Source organism: Perca fluviatilis, chromosome 10 (genome assembly GCF_010015445.1).
Source record: "Perca fluviatilis chromosome 10, GENO_Pfluv_1.0, whole genome shotgun sequence".
NCBI classification, from domain to species: Eukaryota; Metazoa; Chordata; class Actinopteri; order Perciformes; family Percidae; genus Perca; species Perca fluviatilis.
In genome coordinates, this window is record NC_053121.1 from 20048112 (window position 1) to 20063864 (window position 15753).

At 40.1% G+C, this 15753-nt stretch overlaps 1 protein-coding gene across 2 annotated transcripts in view; it reads left to right on the forward strand.

The window, feature by feature from the left end:
* Nucleotides 1–13227, forward strand: part of LOC120566323 (protocadherin alpha-C2-like) — a 32476-nt gene extending 19249 nt beyond the window's left edge. For both annotated transcript variants that reach the window (XR_005640374.1, XM_039812685.1), the window contains exons 2-3: nucleotides 10139–10174; nucleotides 11456–13227. Coding sequence is in view for 1 of the 2 variants with exons in the window: in XM_039812685.1 (XP_039668619.1) it covers nucleotides 10139–10150 (12 nt within the window). In the remaining variant the exon portion in view is untranslated. The remainder of the gene's footprint in view (nucleotides 1–10138; nucleotides 10175–11455) is intronic.
* The last annotated feature ends 2526 nt before the right edge of the window (nucleotides 13228–15753 follow it).

Below are 15753 nucleotides of genomic sequence, written 5' to 3' on the forward strand. Positions count from 1 at the left end.
ATGCTGTTCTCCATCAATCCAGAGAACGGTAATCTTTACGCACTAAAAACGTTTGACTATGAGATCGAGAAGGAGTTTCTTTTCCACATCGAGGCCAGAGACTCTGGCTCTCCTCCACTCAGCAGTAACGTGACGGTCCACATCATCATTGTGGACCAGAACGACAACGCTCCGGTTATTGTCTCTCCGTGGCGCGCGCACGGCTCGGTGGTGGAGGAAAAGATCCCCAGATCCACCGATAAAGGCTCTCTGGTTGCCAAGGTGATAGCCTTAGACACCGACTCGGTGCACAACTCTCGGATTACCTACCAGTTTCTCCAGGTGACTGACGCCACCTTGTTCAGTCTGGACCAGTACAACGGAGAGATCCGGACTATGAGGATGTTCAGTTACAGAGACCCGCGCCACCAGCGACTGGTTGTTGTTGCCAAGGACAACGGGGAGCCTGCTCTCTCTGCTACAGTCACAATCAAGCTGTCCACGGTGGAGACTGTCGTTAAGGCCTACTCTGACATGACGGAGGTGCCTCTGGAATATGACATCTTTTCAGACCTAAACCTGTATTTGGTCATCGGTCTGGGCTCGGTGTCGTTTCTCCTGCTGATCACCATATTGGTCACCATCGTGCTCAAGTGTCAGAAACCCAAGCCCAGCAAAGCGGCTCCTCCCTGCAGGAACAGTGTGATCAGTGAGAGGAACTCCACCATCGCAGATTCCACTCTGGTCTCCAACGATGCCTACTGGTACAGTCTGTTTCTAGCGGAGACCAGGAAAGGAAAGCTGGTGGTTAGACAGCCTGTGCCAAAGGGCTCCAGATACATCGTGTCCAGTTTACCAAGAGGCACAGGACTGACAGACACCAGTGACTCAGCAGCGTCCACTCTGCAGGTATGGGAAAAATATCTATTTGACACGTGTTACACACGGATGCACTTCGTGAATGTCTATTAAGTCCACTCAAAAGTGACCATTGCAGCCACTTGTCATATCAGCGCTTGATAATTTTACTTTCCTACTACGCCTAAAATGAACCACGTATCAAAAGTAAAAATGTAATCTTGCACATTGGTCTTCATACACTTGCTGGAAGCTGGCTTCTACAAGAAATCTCTGTACCATTTTATAAAATGTAACAAGTAAATCTATACTCTCTTTATTGACAGATGTGTCTTGCTATTTCAGCTTAGATATTTCTGCATACATTTTGGGAGGATAATTGAGGCTAGATGTGGGGCAAACGGATACTATATTCAAAAAAAGTAACTGTCAGCAGAAATTATTGATGATACACCAGGTTGCATTGCAACACGGTCTCACGGCAGTTCGTGAAATGGTCAAGTTATTTATGTTTGGCGTTGTTTTTACGCAGAGACACCCGTGCGTAAAACTCGCAAAACACGAAGGAAAGATGATACTTTGATACATACTCTATGCCTTTACAATCACTTAAAAACAACACGTGAAACAAAACAAAAACAAACAAAACGTCTATAAAGTTTTCCAAATTTATAATGAACGGAAACTAAATAATACTTAACAGGTTTTAAGAATTCCACCTCCCATCCATGAAATAGAAGTTTAGAAATCAGAAAAAAAAACTTTACCAATATTTCCAGTTTGTTAAACTGTAATAAAAATCCACTCACACTCTACATTAGTTCAAAATAAGATTATTTGTTTTAAACATTTGCAAAGGCTCACACAAGACTAATTTCGTCGCTGCTCTCCACGAAAACACACACTGATGATGTCATCGTTCTCACGATAGTTTATTGGAGGAGAGACAGTCAGACATTGCATTACACGGACGCCACTCTCGGTCTCAGCGTAAAGAAGCGTTTAATTTTTCGAGATCCTCGTCTCGTTTGCTCTTTCAACGAGAGAACGGTGTATCCACGTTTCAGGTCACCATAAGGTTATAACGACATCTGCACGATGGCGCATCAGATCCGACTGTTGTTCGGGAGAGGGTACGTTTCCGTATTTCTCTTTCTTTCTGCCATCATGAATACGGTATCTACCGTCACCCATTATTCTGTTCCCGAAGAAATGGAGGAAGGCTCTGTCGTTGCTAATTTAGCAACTGATTTGGGATTAGACGTGAAGACGCTGAAGGGAAGGAAAATGCGCGTAGACGTTGTAGGCAATAAGAAATACATCGAAATCAACAAAGACACAGGAGAGCTGTTTATCTTTGAAAGGATAGACAGAGAGTTGTTATGCCGCTTGAAGACGTGCTTTCTGAAATTAGACGCTACAATTGAAAATCCAATACGAATGTTTAATATCGAGGTGGAAATCACGGATATTAACGACAACGCTCCTCATTTTCGACGGGGGACGATGCACCTGGACATCTCTGAATCAAGCCCCGTTGGAGAGAGATTCTCATTGAACAATGCTGCAGATCCAGATGTTGGAACGAATTCTGTGAAAAATTACCATCTGAGCTCAAGTGAACATTTCTCCATTGAAATTCAGACCGGGCGAGATGGGACAAAGTTTGCTGACTTGATTCTGAAAAAAGCTTTAGATAGAGAGCAGCAGGCTGTTCATAATCTAATACTCACTGCTGTGGACGGTGGAGTGCCCACGCGCACAGGTACAGCCAGCATCATTGTTCGCGTGCTTGATGTGAACGACCGGGCCTTCACGCGCCTCTTGACAAAGACATATATATCGTAGATGTAATGGAGAACTTCCCCGATTGGCAGTCTAGTAGTAAAAGTAAACGCCACTGATTTAGATGAAGGCTCAAATTCCGACATCGTTTATTCATATAGTTTGTATACATCAGAGAGACCACAACAGATGTTTAACTTGAATCCAGAAAATGGCGAAATCAGAGTGAAAGAGATGATAAATTATGAAGATTTAAAGCTTTATGAAATGGAGGTTATTGCCAGTGATAAGGGGCCTAACTTCCTTATCTGACGTGACAGTAAACTGACAATACAGGTGACAGATATGAATGACAACCACCCAGAAATATCCATAAAATCATTTCAAAGTCCAATAAAAGAAAATGAACCAATAGACACTGTGATAGCAGTAGTTAGTGTCAGTGATAAAGACTCAGGTGACAATGGAGTGGTTGATCTTCATATTCCAGATAATATGCCTTTTAAACTGAGGGAGTCCTCAGATAACTATTATGAATTAGTAGTGTCAGAGCCATTAGACCGTGAGAAGGTTCCAGAATATGACATCACGTTCACTGTGACAGACAGAGGTTCTCCTCCTTTATCGGACAATGAAACTATGACGTTAGAGCTGCTGGATGTTAATGACAATGTCCCACAGTTCCCTCAGTCATTTTATACCATACGCGTAATGGAGAATAACGCACCTGGGGCCTTGCTCAGTTCCCTCACTGCGTTTGACCCTGACCTCCACGACAAAACCAGTACCTAGTTTACTTCATCCTAGAGAAGGAGATAGCCAACACCTCCATGTCCATGCTGTTCTCCATCAATCCAGAGAACGGTAATCTTTACGCACTAAAAACGTTTGACTATGAGATCGAGAAGGAGTTTCTTTTTCCACATCGAGGCCAGAGACTCTGGCTCTCCTCCACTCAGCAGTAACGTGGCCGGTCCACATCATCATTGTGGACCAGAACGATAACGCTATCCGGTTATTGTCTCTCCGTGCGTGCGCCCGGCTCGGTGGTGGAGGAAAAGATCCCCAGATCCACCGATAAAGGCTCTCTGGTTGCCAAGGTGATAGCCTTAGACACCGACTCGGTGCACAACTCTCGGATTACCTACCAGTTTCTCCAGGTGACTGACGCCACCTTGTTCAGTCTGGACCAGTACAACGGAGAGATCCGGACTATGAGGATGTTCAGTTACAGAGACCCGCCACCAGCGACTGGTTGTTGTTGCCAAGGACAACGGGGCGCTGCTCTCTCTGCTACAGTCACCATCAAGCTGTCCACGGTGGAGACTGTCGTTAAGGCCTACTCTGACATGACGGAGGTGCCTCTGGAATATGACATCTTTTCAGACCTAAACCTGTATTTGGTCATCGGTCTGGGCTCGGTGTCGTTTCTCCTGCTGATCACCATATTGGTCACCATCGTGCTCAAGTGTCAGAAACCCAAGCCCAGCAAAGCGGCTCCTCCCTGCAGGAACAGTGTGATCAGTGAGAGGAACTCCACCATCGCAGATTCCACTCTGGTCTCCAACGATGCCTACTGGTACAGTCTGTTTCTAGCAGAGACCAGGAAAGGAAAGCTGGTGGTTAGGCAGCCTGTGCCAAAGGGCTCCAGATACATCGTGTCCAGTTTACCAAGAGGCACAGGACTGACAGATACTAGTGACTCAGCAGCTTCTACCCTGCAGGTATGGGAAAAATATCTGACATGTGCTACACACAGATGTAATTCGTAATTGTCCACCAAGTCCACTGAAAAGTGACCATTGCAGCCACTTGTCATATCAGCGCTTGATAATTTGACTCTATTCATTTATTGTAAGTTATACGCAGAAAATGAACCATGCATTACCTGTAAAAATGTAATTGTGCACATTGAAAACGTGTTAGATAAGTCTTCATACACTTCCTGGAATCTGGCCTCTAGAAAAATCAATACTAAAATAATAATCTTATCTCTTTCTTAATTTTTTGATTTTTATCTCTGCCTGGATCTTTTTGCATACAGACTGGGAGGAGAATTAAGGCTAGATGTGGGACACCCGGATACTATATTAAATAAAAAGTAACTGTCAGTAGCAAATACACACACGGTCACTTTGGATTCATTATGTTTGGCATTGTTTTTACGCACAGACACCCGTGCGTAAAACTTGCAGAACATGAAGCAAAAGATGATACTCTGATAGATACTCTAAACACTGTCAACACATTTGACAAATAAAAAACAAAACGTGTATTAAGTTATACAAATAAAGAGCGGAAACTGAAAACTACTTAACAGGTTTTTAGAATTTCACCTCCCATCCAGGGAATACAAAAATAGAAATCAGAAATGAAAACTTTATCAAAAGACTTATTTCCAGTTTGTTAAACTGTGATAAAAACCTACTCACACGCTGCCTTAGTTCAAAACAAGATTACATATTTGTTTTTAAAAGTCGCAAAGGCTCACACAAGACTAATTTCGTCGCTGCTCTCCACAAAAACACACACTGATGATGTCATCATTCTCACGATAGTTTATTGGAGGAGAGACAGTCAGACATTGCATTACACGGACGCCACTCTCGGTCTCAGCGTAAAGAAGCGTTCAATTTTTCGAGATCCTCGTCTCGTTTGCTCTTTCAACGAGAGAACGGTGTATCCACGTTTCAGGTCACCATAAGGCTATAACGACATCTGCACGATGGCGCATCAGATCCGACTGTTGTTCGGGAGAGGGTACGTTTCCGTATTTCTCTTTCTTTCTGCCATCATGAACACGGTATCTACCGTCACCCATTATTCTGTTCCCGAAGAAATGGAGGAAGGCTCTGTCGTTGCTAATTTAGCAACTGATTTGGGATTAGACGTGAAGACGCTAAAGGGAAGGAAAATGCGCGTAGACGTTGTAGGCAATAAGAAATACATCGAAATCAACAAAGACACAGGAGAGCTGTTTATCTTTGAAAGGATAGACAGAGAGTTGTTATGCCCCTTGAAGACGACTACATCGTGTTTTCTAAGATTAGACGCTACAATTGAAAATCCAATACGAATGTTTAATATCGAGGTGGAAATCACGGATATTAACGACAACGCTCCTCATTTTCGACGGGGGACGATGCACCTGGACATCTCTGAATCAAGCCCCGTTGGAGAGAGATTCTCATTGAACAATGCTGCAGATCCAGATGTTGGAACGAATTCTGTGAAAAATTACCATCTGAGCTCAAGTGAACATTTCTCCATTGAAATTCAGACCGGGCGAGATGGGACAAAGTTTGCTGACTTGATTCTGAAAAAAGCTTTAGATAGAGAGCAGCAGGCTGTTCATAATCTAATACTCACTGCTGTGGACGGTGGAGTGCCCACGCGCACAGGTACAGCCAGCATCATTGTTCGCGTGCTTGATGTGAACGACAACGCCCCTTCATTTGACAAAGACGTATATATCGTAGATGTAATGGAGAACTCCCCGATTGGCAGTCTAGTAGTAAAAGTAAACGCCACTGATTTAGATGAAGGCTCAAATTCCGACATTGTTTATTCATATAGTTTGTATACATCAGAGAGAACACAACAGATGTTTAACTTGAATCCAGAAAATGGCGAAATCAGAGTGAAAGAGATGATAAATTATGAAGATTTAAAGCTTTATGAAATGGAGGTTATTGCCAGTGATAAGGGGCCTAACTCCTTATCTGGACAGTGTAAACTGACAATACAGGTGACAGATATGAATGACAACCACCCAGAAATATCCATAAAATCATTTCAAAGTCCAATAAAAGAAAATGAACCAATAGACACTGTGATAGCAGTAGTTAGTGTCAGTGATAAAGACTCAGGTGACAATGGAGTGGTTGATCTTCATATTCCAGATAATATGCCTTTCAAACTGAGGGAGTCCTCAGATAACTATTATGAATTAGTAGTGTCAGAGCCATTAGACCGTGAGAAGGTTCCAGAATATGACATCACGTTCACTGTGACAGACAGAGGTTCTCCTCCTTTATCTGACAATGAAACTATGACGTTAGAGCTGCTGGATGTTAATGACAATGTCCCACAGTTCCCTCAGTCATTTTATACCATACGCGTAATGGAGAATAACGCACCTGGGGCCTTGCTCAGTTCCCTCACTGCGTTTGACCCTGACCTCCACGAAAACCAGTACCTAGTTTACTTCATCCTAGAGAAGGAGATAGCCAACACCTCCATGTCCATGCTGTTCTCCATCAATCCAGAGAACGGTAATCTTTACGCACTAAAAACGTTTGACTATGAGATCGAGAAGGAGTTTCTTTTCCACATCGAGGCCAGAGACTCTGGCTCTCCTCCACTCAGCAGTAACGTGACGGTCCACATCATCATTGTGGACCAGAACGATAACGCTCCGGTTATTGTCTCTCCGTGGCGTAGCGCCCTCGGTGGGTGGAGGAAAAAGATCCCCAAGATCCACCGATAAAAGGGCTCTCTGGTTGCCAAGGTGATCGCCTTGAGACACCGACTCGGTGCACAACTCTCGGATTACCTACCAGTTTCTCCAGGTGACTGGCTTGTGCTTTTCAGTCTGGACCAGTACAACGGAGAGATCCGGACTATGAGGATGTTCAGTTACAGAGACCCGCGCCACCAGCGACTGGTTGTTGTTGCCAAGGACAACGGGGAGCCTGCTCTCTCTGCTACAGTCACCATCAAGCTGTCCACGGTGGAGACTGTCGTTAAGGCCTACTCTGACATGACGGAGGTGCCTCTGGAATATGACATCTTTTCAGACCTAAACCTGTATTTGGTCATCGGTCTGGGCTCGGTGTCGTTTCTCCTGCTGATCACCATATTGGTCACCATCGTGCTCAAGTGTCAGAAACCCAAGCCCAGCAAAGCGGCTCCTCCCTGCAGGAACAGTGTGATCAGTGAGAGGAACTCCACCATCGCAGATTCCACTCTGGTCTCCAACGATGCCTACTGGTACAGTCTGTTTCTAGCAGAGACCAGGAAAGGAAAGCTGGTGGTTAGGCAGCCTGTGCCAAAGGGCTCCAGATACATCGTGTCCAGTTTACCAAGAGGCACAGGACTGACAGATACTAGTGACTCAGCAGCTTCCACTCTGCAGGTACAGATGACCTTTAAATAAACCCTTATTCCTAACTTTACTTTTGTGAAGAAAAATATCTGGCCTCCATGAGGATCTTAATTCTAAATACAACAATTAATTAATGTATTAATGTATCAGACCACATACATTGAGCAAAACAACAACAAAATAACTAAATCACTATAAAAGCTGGGCATCGATGCACAGTATAAGCACGTGTAATTTTTTGTTGTATCCCTGATGTTATCTGTGTAAGGATACTCTGTGGCTTCAATTTCCGTATGTGTGTGTGACTTGTTTACACATTGGTTTGCGGTTAAATACCGTTTCACTCAATCTCTCTATATGATAATATAAAAATTCAGTGTAAAACATATAAATTATTCAACAGGTACTTACTAATAATGAACATAAAAGACTCCCAATAAAACCTTTTACATTAAACCAGGGGAGAAGCCAAAACTTTGTTAAAGATGTTAAAACATCCATTACAAAATGGAAATAATATACTACATTTATCATTTAAATAGAATGCAAAAAAATGGTTACATGAGGTCACACCTCTGCTTCATAAAATATCTTGCAGCTGTTTAAAGTTTTGCTGTCATTTTACAGTGCGGCATTTGCTCACAAAGGCTTTTCATCTGAAACTGCTTCAGAGTAATTTCTGTGTGACTTCGGTTTGTGACGGATGTATCAGTGAAATGTATTCACTGCAAATAAAAAGACAATCAAGTCTAAAGAAGGACATAAATGTTATATCCCGAGCTAGCTTAACACTATTTTTCAAACAGTGAGTCTGTGAGTAAGGATTCTTTGAACTAATAATCTGGTCACTGTCATGCATGGCCCTCTATTTGTCTTCAAATATCTGAAATGAAAGTGCTGATTGCTATGTAATAATGTTTAAAGTGCCGTTTTTCCAGTGTCAACGTCATTTGATTATTCTTTTTTTTTAAATAATTATTTGTATTATTTCCATCAAGAAGTAATACATATACCAGCATATTGCTTAATTTCATACATCAATCAGAATACAACTCCTACTAGTAACAGTATTCCTCTACTCCACATTTTTGATGCACAAACCCAAACACACACCCACCCACACATACACACTTGGTTTCCAGCTCTCAATCACCATACCTAGTTCTTATTTCTTAGCCATTAAATTTCTTAGCCATTAAACGCTTCAATTGTTGCCTTTTGTTCCGGTCTTCAGACATAGATTTTTCTATACTTAAATAATATTTCATTAGTCCCTTCCATTGCTGTAGCGACGGGGGCCTCTGTATCCTTCCAATACTGTAAAATTATTTTTTTATATACCAGAGAGGAGAAAAGGACCATCCATCCAATGGGGTATTTTAGCTTGTCTGTATTTTGGAGGATACTGCTCAAGACTGTGAATAAAATTTTGATTTTACAAGTGTTTTTTTTATCTCTAACCAACCCTTACAAACCTTCTCACATTCCCAGAAAGCGTGTATTATTGTCTCCTTGTGTATACCACATTTTACACAAACAGGGGAGAAAGAGGCATCAAATGTATTTATTTTTGATTTAGTGTAGTCATGAGCTTGTATTGTATGAGATGCAGATTATCATTGGTGGTAATGGTGTTGGTTATATTTAGGCAATCTTTCCAGGTTATATCAGAGTTATTTATTTTAAGATCTTTGTTCCAACCCTCATATATTTTTGGAGAGAATAATTATATGCCTGTGCTTCTATAAGGTGTTTGTACACTTTCCCTATTAATTTCTTGTTTTCTCCCGAGTTTAGGAATAGCCTCTGAGTAGCTGAGGGTTCTGTAGACCTATTATAGTTCAAATCAAAGTTATCTGTTATCCAGCTCTTTAATTGAAGATATCTAAAAAGTTCCTTATTAGTTAAATTAATATTACCAATTGTTCAAATGGCTTTATAGTGATATGAGAAGTAATATCTCCAATAGTTGTTATTCCTTTGTCACTCCATGATCTCCACTTCAGCTACTCCTTCTGTATGGTGATGGAGATGGATCATTTGATTATTCAATTCTATCTATCTATCTATCTATCTATCTATCTATCTATCTATCTATCTATCTATCTATCTATCTGTCTGTCTGTCTGTCTGTCTATCGGTAAGTATTCTGCTATAAAAATTAACAACGATAAAGCTAAATGTAAAACTGCCCACTTTAATAGAACAGAATGTAACAAGCAGCAGTATCTGTTATAAAGGGTCACAAACCATGCTTAGTCTGTGGTATTTTTTAAAGATAACATGTTATTCATTGTGCGTCGACGCCAACTCTGTGATCATTGGATACATACACAAATAATTCTTTTTTTGTGCTTGCAATGGCCTGACCATTAAATTGCTTGTTTTGTTTTTCTCCCCACTCTAAAGTACCCTAAATGAGGAAAGTCCACTCTGCAGCTGGAGGTATGCAGGAGTCTCACACCAGATGCCCTTTTATGAATGATGTTACAGAACTTAGTGATTGAATGGCTTTTTTGTGTTTGTTTTGTTTTCAGTGGATGTTTTTACAATGATTTTGTCCTTTTTAGTTTATCTTGGAGAAGGAGATTTTTTAATTGCAAAGGGTCAGTCAGTTGACACCAAATGCAGCTGGTCAAATCTCCCGTGTTAACCTCTTCATGCCTACATTTTTGTATCCGTTACTCATTTTAAAGCCTCATCACCAAATCCCACTAAAATGTGTCCATGCAATCTAACTACCAAAGTAATTAACACTACTTCTGTCAGTACTTCAGAATCATGTCCCCTCTCAAAGTTTTTTAAACAATTTGACAGAGCCTAAAAATATGGCCCGGATGATCAGGATTGACCTTAGGGGACAAAGACATAGTAATCATAATACTGTATACTGAGTCTGACACTCACTGTGGTCAGTTTTGCAGACAGGCAAACATTTTGGTCCAAATGACGCAGTATTGAAACATTATTTCTGTCCTAGTCATCAATTTTGGTAAAACAAAGTGAGAGTCAAGTATAGCCAGTCCCTGCACACACCTGTATCCTAGGCTCATAGAGCATTACTCTTTGAACACAAAATGATAACATCAACATGCTGCTCTGCCTAAAGGTCATTGATCACAGTTCTTAAAACTCTTTTACTTCAACTAACAAATGTTGCCATTTGCTGGCTTTTTCACAATCTGGCTTTTGCTGTTTCTACACATGACAATAAAAACTGTCTTTAATTGAATCACTATGTTCTCAAAAGGATCCAGTGCATGTGTAGATTAATTTGTGTTCATCCCCTACTGACCCACCTCTAATAGATTATAAGTATATCCTAATTTTGAATGTTTATTGGAATTGGACTGTGCTGTTGTATGATTGGGTAGTTATGTTGTAAGTGTTACTGAATGACACATTGAATTTCTGCTGTCTGCTGTAGTGTGAATTGTGACCTAATTCTTTGTGCAGGAGAGGCGCAAAGTGAAACCAGTCAGCCAGTTGCCTAGCAACCACTCTCCTTCACATAATTTTGGAGCATGGTATTCATTGATAGACCCGCCACCTCACCACTACATGTTCAAGGATCTGCCCAACCCCTCCACCCACTCTATCTTCTGCCTGAAGCCCCTGTCTGAATGACAGACATCGACTGCATGAGATATGTCAGTTTGGCCAGTCACAAGGCTGTCCGTACTGTGGTTCATTTCTAGATGTATAATTCTCTTTTCTCATTGGCAGGGTTCCACCAGCAGCAGCAGCAGCGGTTCGACATAACACACCTCCAGCTGCGTACTGGATTGACCCTGACAGGAGCGCTTCACAGAGGAAAGGAAAAAACCCTACCCATAACATAACCCCACATCCATCCTGCTCAGTCTGATCTGTGTTTCCTCACAATCTGTAGTTGTCATGCTATAACACCAAATGGACTATGGTGGCTAATTATGGACACAACCCTCCCCCTTTATTTCTTTAAGCACATGAAAAGCCAATCAACAATGCCTCTATGTCCATTCAATATGCATGATAAGAGTGCATGGCTTCAACCACACTACAAGACTTTCATACAAAAAAATTCAAGAGGAGATACTCGCAAAGAAGAAGACTGTACGAAAAATTGCACCTGTGGATTTTTAAAGAAGCCTCAACAAGGACTATTAAGAGTGGACATGGAAATGTTGAAATGCCTTTAAGAGACAGTTTTCTCTCTCTAAAAATGAAACACATGTTGGATATTACATTTGTAACCTCTGTGTTTGTCTTGCTCCATAACAGCATTGATGTATAACAATAACTTAACTAAGAAGTAACACAGCACAATTAACTAAATGTCAGAAAAGCAACAACGTAGAATTTTAAAGTATGTAAACAAAAGGGAATCAGTATTTTATAAGTGTGGTAGCTTTTAGTCATTTTATGTTTTGTACTTGACTTTGTGCTTTATATGTGAGCTAGGCCTAAATATATGAATGAGAGTGCTGAGAGATTAAGTTAAAGAAACCAGTACATTAAACAGATAAAATTGAGGCCTTCAGCCGTTATGTATCTGCCTTTCAGTTGTTTCTGCATGAGATAATCAAAGTACTTTAATAGCTTTAGATATTTTATAATATTGCAAAATCCATTTTCTGTAGTTAGGCCTTACTGTTTATTTTTAAAAACAATATGGAAGATTCAATTTCAATGACCACAATGAAGAAGAACAACAGCATCATTTGTTTGTCCCAGTGGACAAACAAATGATGCTGTTGTACTTCTTCATTCCAGTTTCCATCTATGGATTCAGAAAGTTAAGTGTACTCTCAGCTTAAATGTAAGTTAACAGTGTACTTGAATATTATGCCCACATGGACATTTCTGGAGAATAAGAGTCTATGGGATTAAACTGAACACAAATGAACACAGTGAGTTCTTGAGAATGGTTGGAATACTATGTCCTTATGACTACTGTATATACATCACATGTAATTTAACTTTTTTTTTATAGCCAAACTCTGGATGTTTCTTAATTCCAATGTCTTCTGAGATTGTGTAACAAGTTGAAAATTCACATCATGACTTAATGTTTACTTTACAATAGTGAAATCCTGAATAATGCTCATGTGTATTACTGACTACTGTATGTATCTGCATATGCAACACACAAATAGTGATATAGATATGACTGACATATATACATCTGAATCTATAAATATGCTTTTCTTTTTCAATACCAATGCTGACATTTTTAAGGTGAACAAAAACAGTGGAACTCCTGTGCCATCAGATTTATGGGCCAACTAGTATGTGCAACACTACAATACATTGTGTTGTCACATAACTCTTTAGCAAAGTTCACATTGCATTACTTGTATGAAGTTGTAATGTTTTACAGGCAAACATATACAATAAGTGCTTTTTGTGGTACAGTGGTACCTTTATGGTGCAGTATGTAGTAACTTGTGTAATGTGAGCTTATTGTATGCTATGGTTTGGTATGTATGATCTATTAAATACAACAACAAACTAAATGGTGAACTTCTAAATCTCTTGAGTTTTGCATCAAAAGGCATAACACTCCTTTGGGGCTGCTCCATTATTGTAAAAGGAAGATTAGTTTTAGTATATAAAGCAGGTCCACATTTAGTGAATCTACACTAAGGAACATTTGTATTGACACCCTGATGTATATTATCAAGGATCAAGTCAAACTACATATGTGATGACACTGTTAGTAAGTTAAAGACTTACTTTACTTAATCATAAGGCCTCTCCCACCCTTGTCAGCTAGTTAACCAACTTGCTTAAGTTTTACATCACTTGATATATCAGTTAATTAAAAAAACATTTAGCTAATTTCTAAAACAAATCACAGGCACTACGACAGTAGATTTTCCTGTCTAAGTCACTTTATGGAACACTAATTTGCTTGAATGCACATTGCAGTACAGTTTATGGAAATGGAAATGATGGAAATGTGTTGATTTTGCTGATTCAGAGAGCTCACATAGTGATTCGATTAAGGGACAGCTGTACTGCAAGCTTGCATTATCAACTCATAAAGAAGACTTACTGTAACTTTTCTGATAAGTATAACTAAGGGTTCCCACCAGATTTAAATGAACCTTTTAGTGTTTCATATTTAGGTTCTGTGAGACATAAATAATAAACACAAACAGGAAACTATGAAATATAGTGTAGTGATGATGCAGAATTGTACCAATAGTACATGAATTACTGGTCTATGCCATCTCATTACTTAACTGTTGCATCCTACAAAGTTGGATTCAAAGTGCAGTATGATAATGACAAAACATCTGCAAGGCAACTTCAATAATTTCAAATTCGGCATAGACTGTTATTATCTTCACCTTCTATTACTATTTTAGTAAAATAATCAATTGGCTTTAGTTAAAAAGGTCTCTTTTTATCTGAAAAAAATAAAGAGTAACAATCCACACAGGCTGAAAATTCTGTTTGTGCTTCGGTTGAAGGAGAACACTCTTCCCCCCAAAAATAAATGACCACTACATCACATAAATATCATGCTTTGTATGCATGTTGTTTAACATCAAACGAACCCTTGCACTTTTCTAAGAACAAGTTACCTGATACACGATAATATTTTACAAATTCTAACATATTTTAATTTCTCTAATTCACTTGCAGGCATGTAAGGCAGTGTTGATTAGAAGACTGTCTCCTCAAAAGCTTTAAACTATTAAAAAGAGATCATGTCACTGTCTTCAGCAAAACATGTTTTGTCTGTGTGTCCTTGTTTATGTGCAGCAAGAACACATCATTTGAACATTTTAAGGACTGTTTTTATCCTATAAAAAGTCCAGTTTTTCGGTAATACTAATCCAGGAGGCAATACTCTCTACTCTCTCTACTCTACTTTCGGTAAAAGGCATTTGAGTCATTACGTATTCTTATTTTATATCTATCAATATCCATTTCTCAACCGATTGAGGATCAATAAGGCTTGCAGATCACTATGTAAAAGGTCAAGGGTTCTAGTCCAGGCTTTTTTTTTTCTAATACTAGCATAATTCTTTAATTGAGTGAATGATTTTCTAAAACATTTCAAGTAATTCAAGTGCACAATATGTGTGTGTCAAAACATGAGGGGCCAGGCAATTGAGGACGTATATGACAATACCTCTCGAATGTACGATGGCAGACAATGAATGTTAGCAGGATTTTTGTATGGAATGAAAGTGTCTGTCTCTGTGTCTGTCTGCACACATGACCTCATCTCCCCAGAGAGATGATATCATGTGTGAGCAGGAGAGCTTGAAATTCAGGCCCAAAGGATGAGCTATTTTGATTTAATATCCCTCACCCTAACATTTCAGTAGCACATTTTAGCATTTCAGATGTGTGTGTGTGTGTGTGTGTCTTTGTAATAACAAAAATAAAGATTTTATATAGGATTGTTGTGATACAACTGTGTTTGTTTGGAGCAAAGTGAAATAAGAAAAAGCTTGAGATCAGAAACATTGACACTGAGAGGAGACTGCCACACTGTCTGTTGTCTGCTGCTTGGTCCACTGGCAGACTAGCACAATGATACAAAACAACGCACCAATGCGGAACAAAGCACTAGAACAACCACCAGCTGGCACTAGTAGGCTATCACATGTGCATCATACGTCACACCACATGTATTCTTATCTGGGGTCTCATTTGCTATGCATAATTTTAGTTACACTGAAGGGGACAATGGGATTTTAAGAGTGATATATTATGTGTTTTTCCACTGATACCTTCATTACAAGGGTATCAGTGGATACAGCTCACTTTCTTTGTCTGCAGCATTCACAGCTCCTGCATCCCTCCCCCTCTGCTTCCTTCCTTCCTGCGCACTGCTTGCTTTCAGCACCATGGACAGTGGATCTGCGTTGCCATGGTAACGTGCTGTCTGTTAGCTGGAGGTCGCGGTGAGCTCTGAAGCTGCCTGTAATTTAATATTCTGACATGCACCCCCTCCACTTCATCCGCAGCATGCAGACATTATCTGAGCATCCTCTGTCAAATATTATCGCTACCTCTGC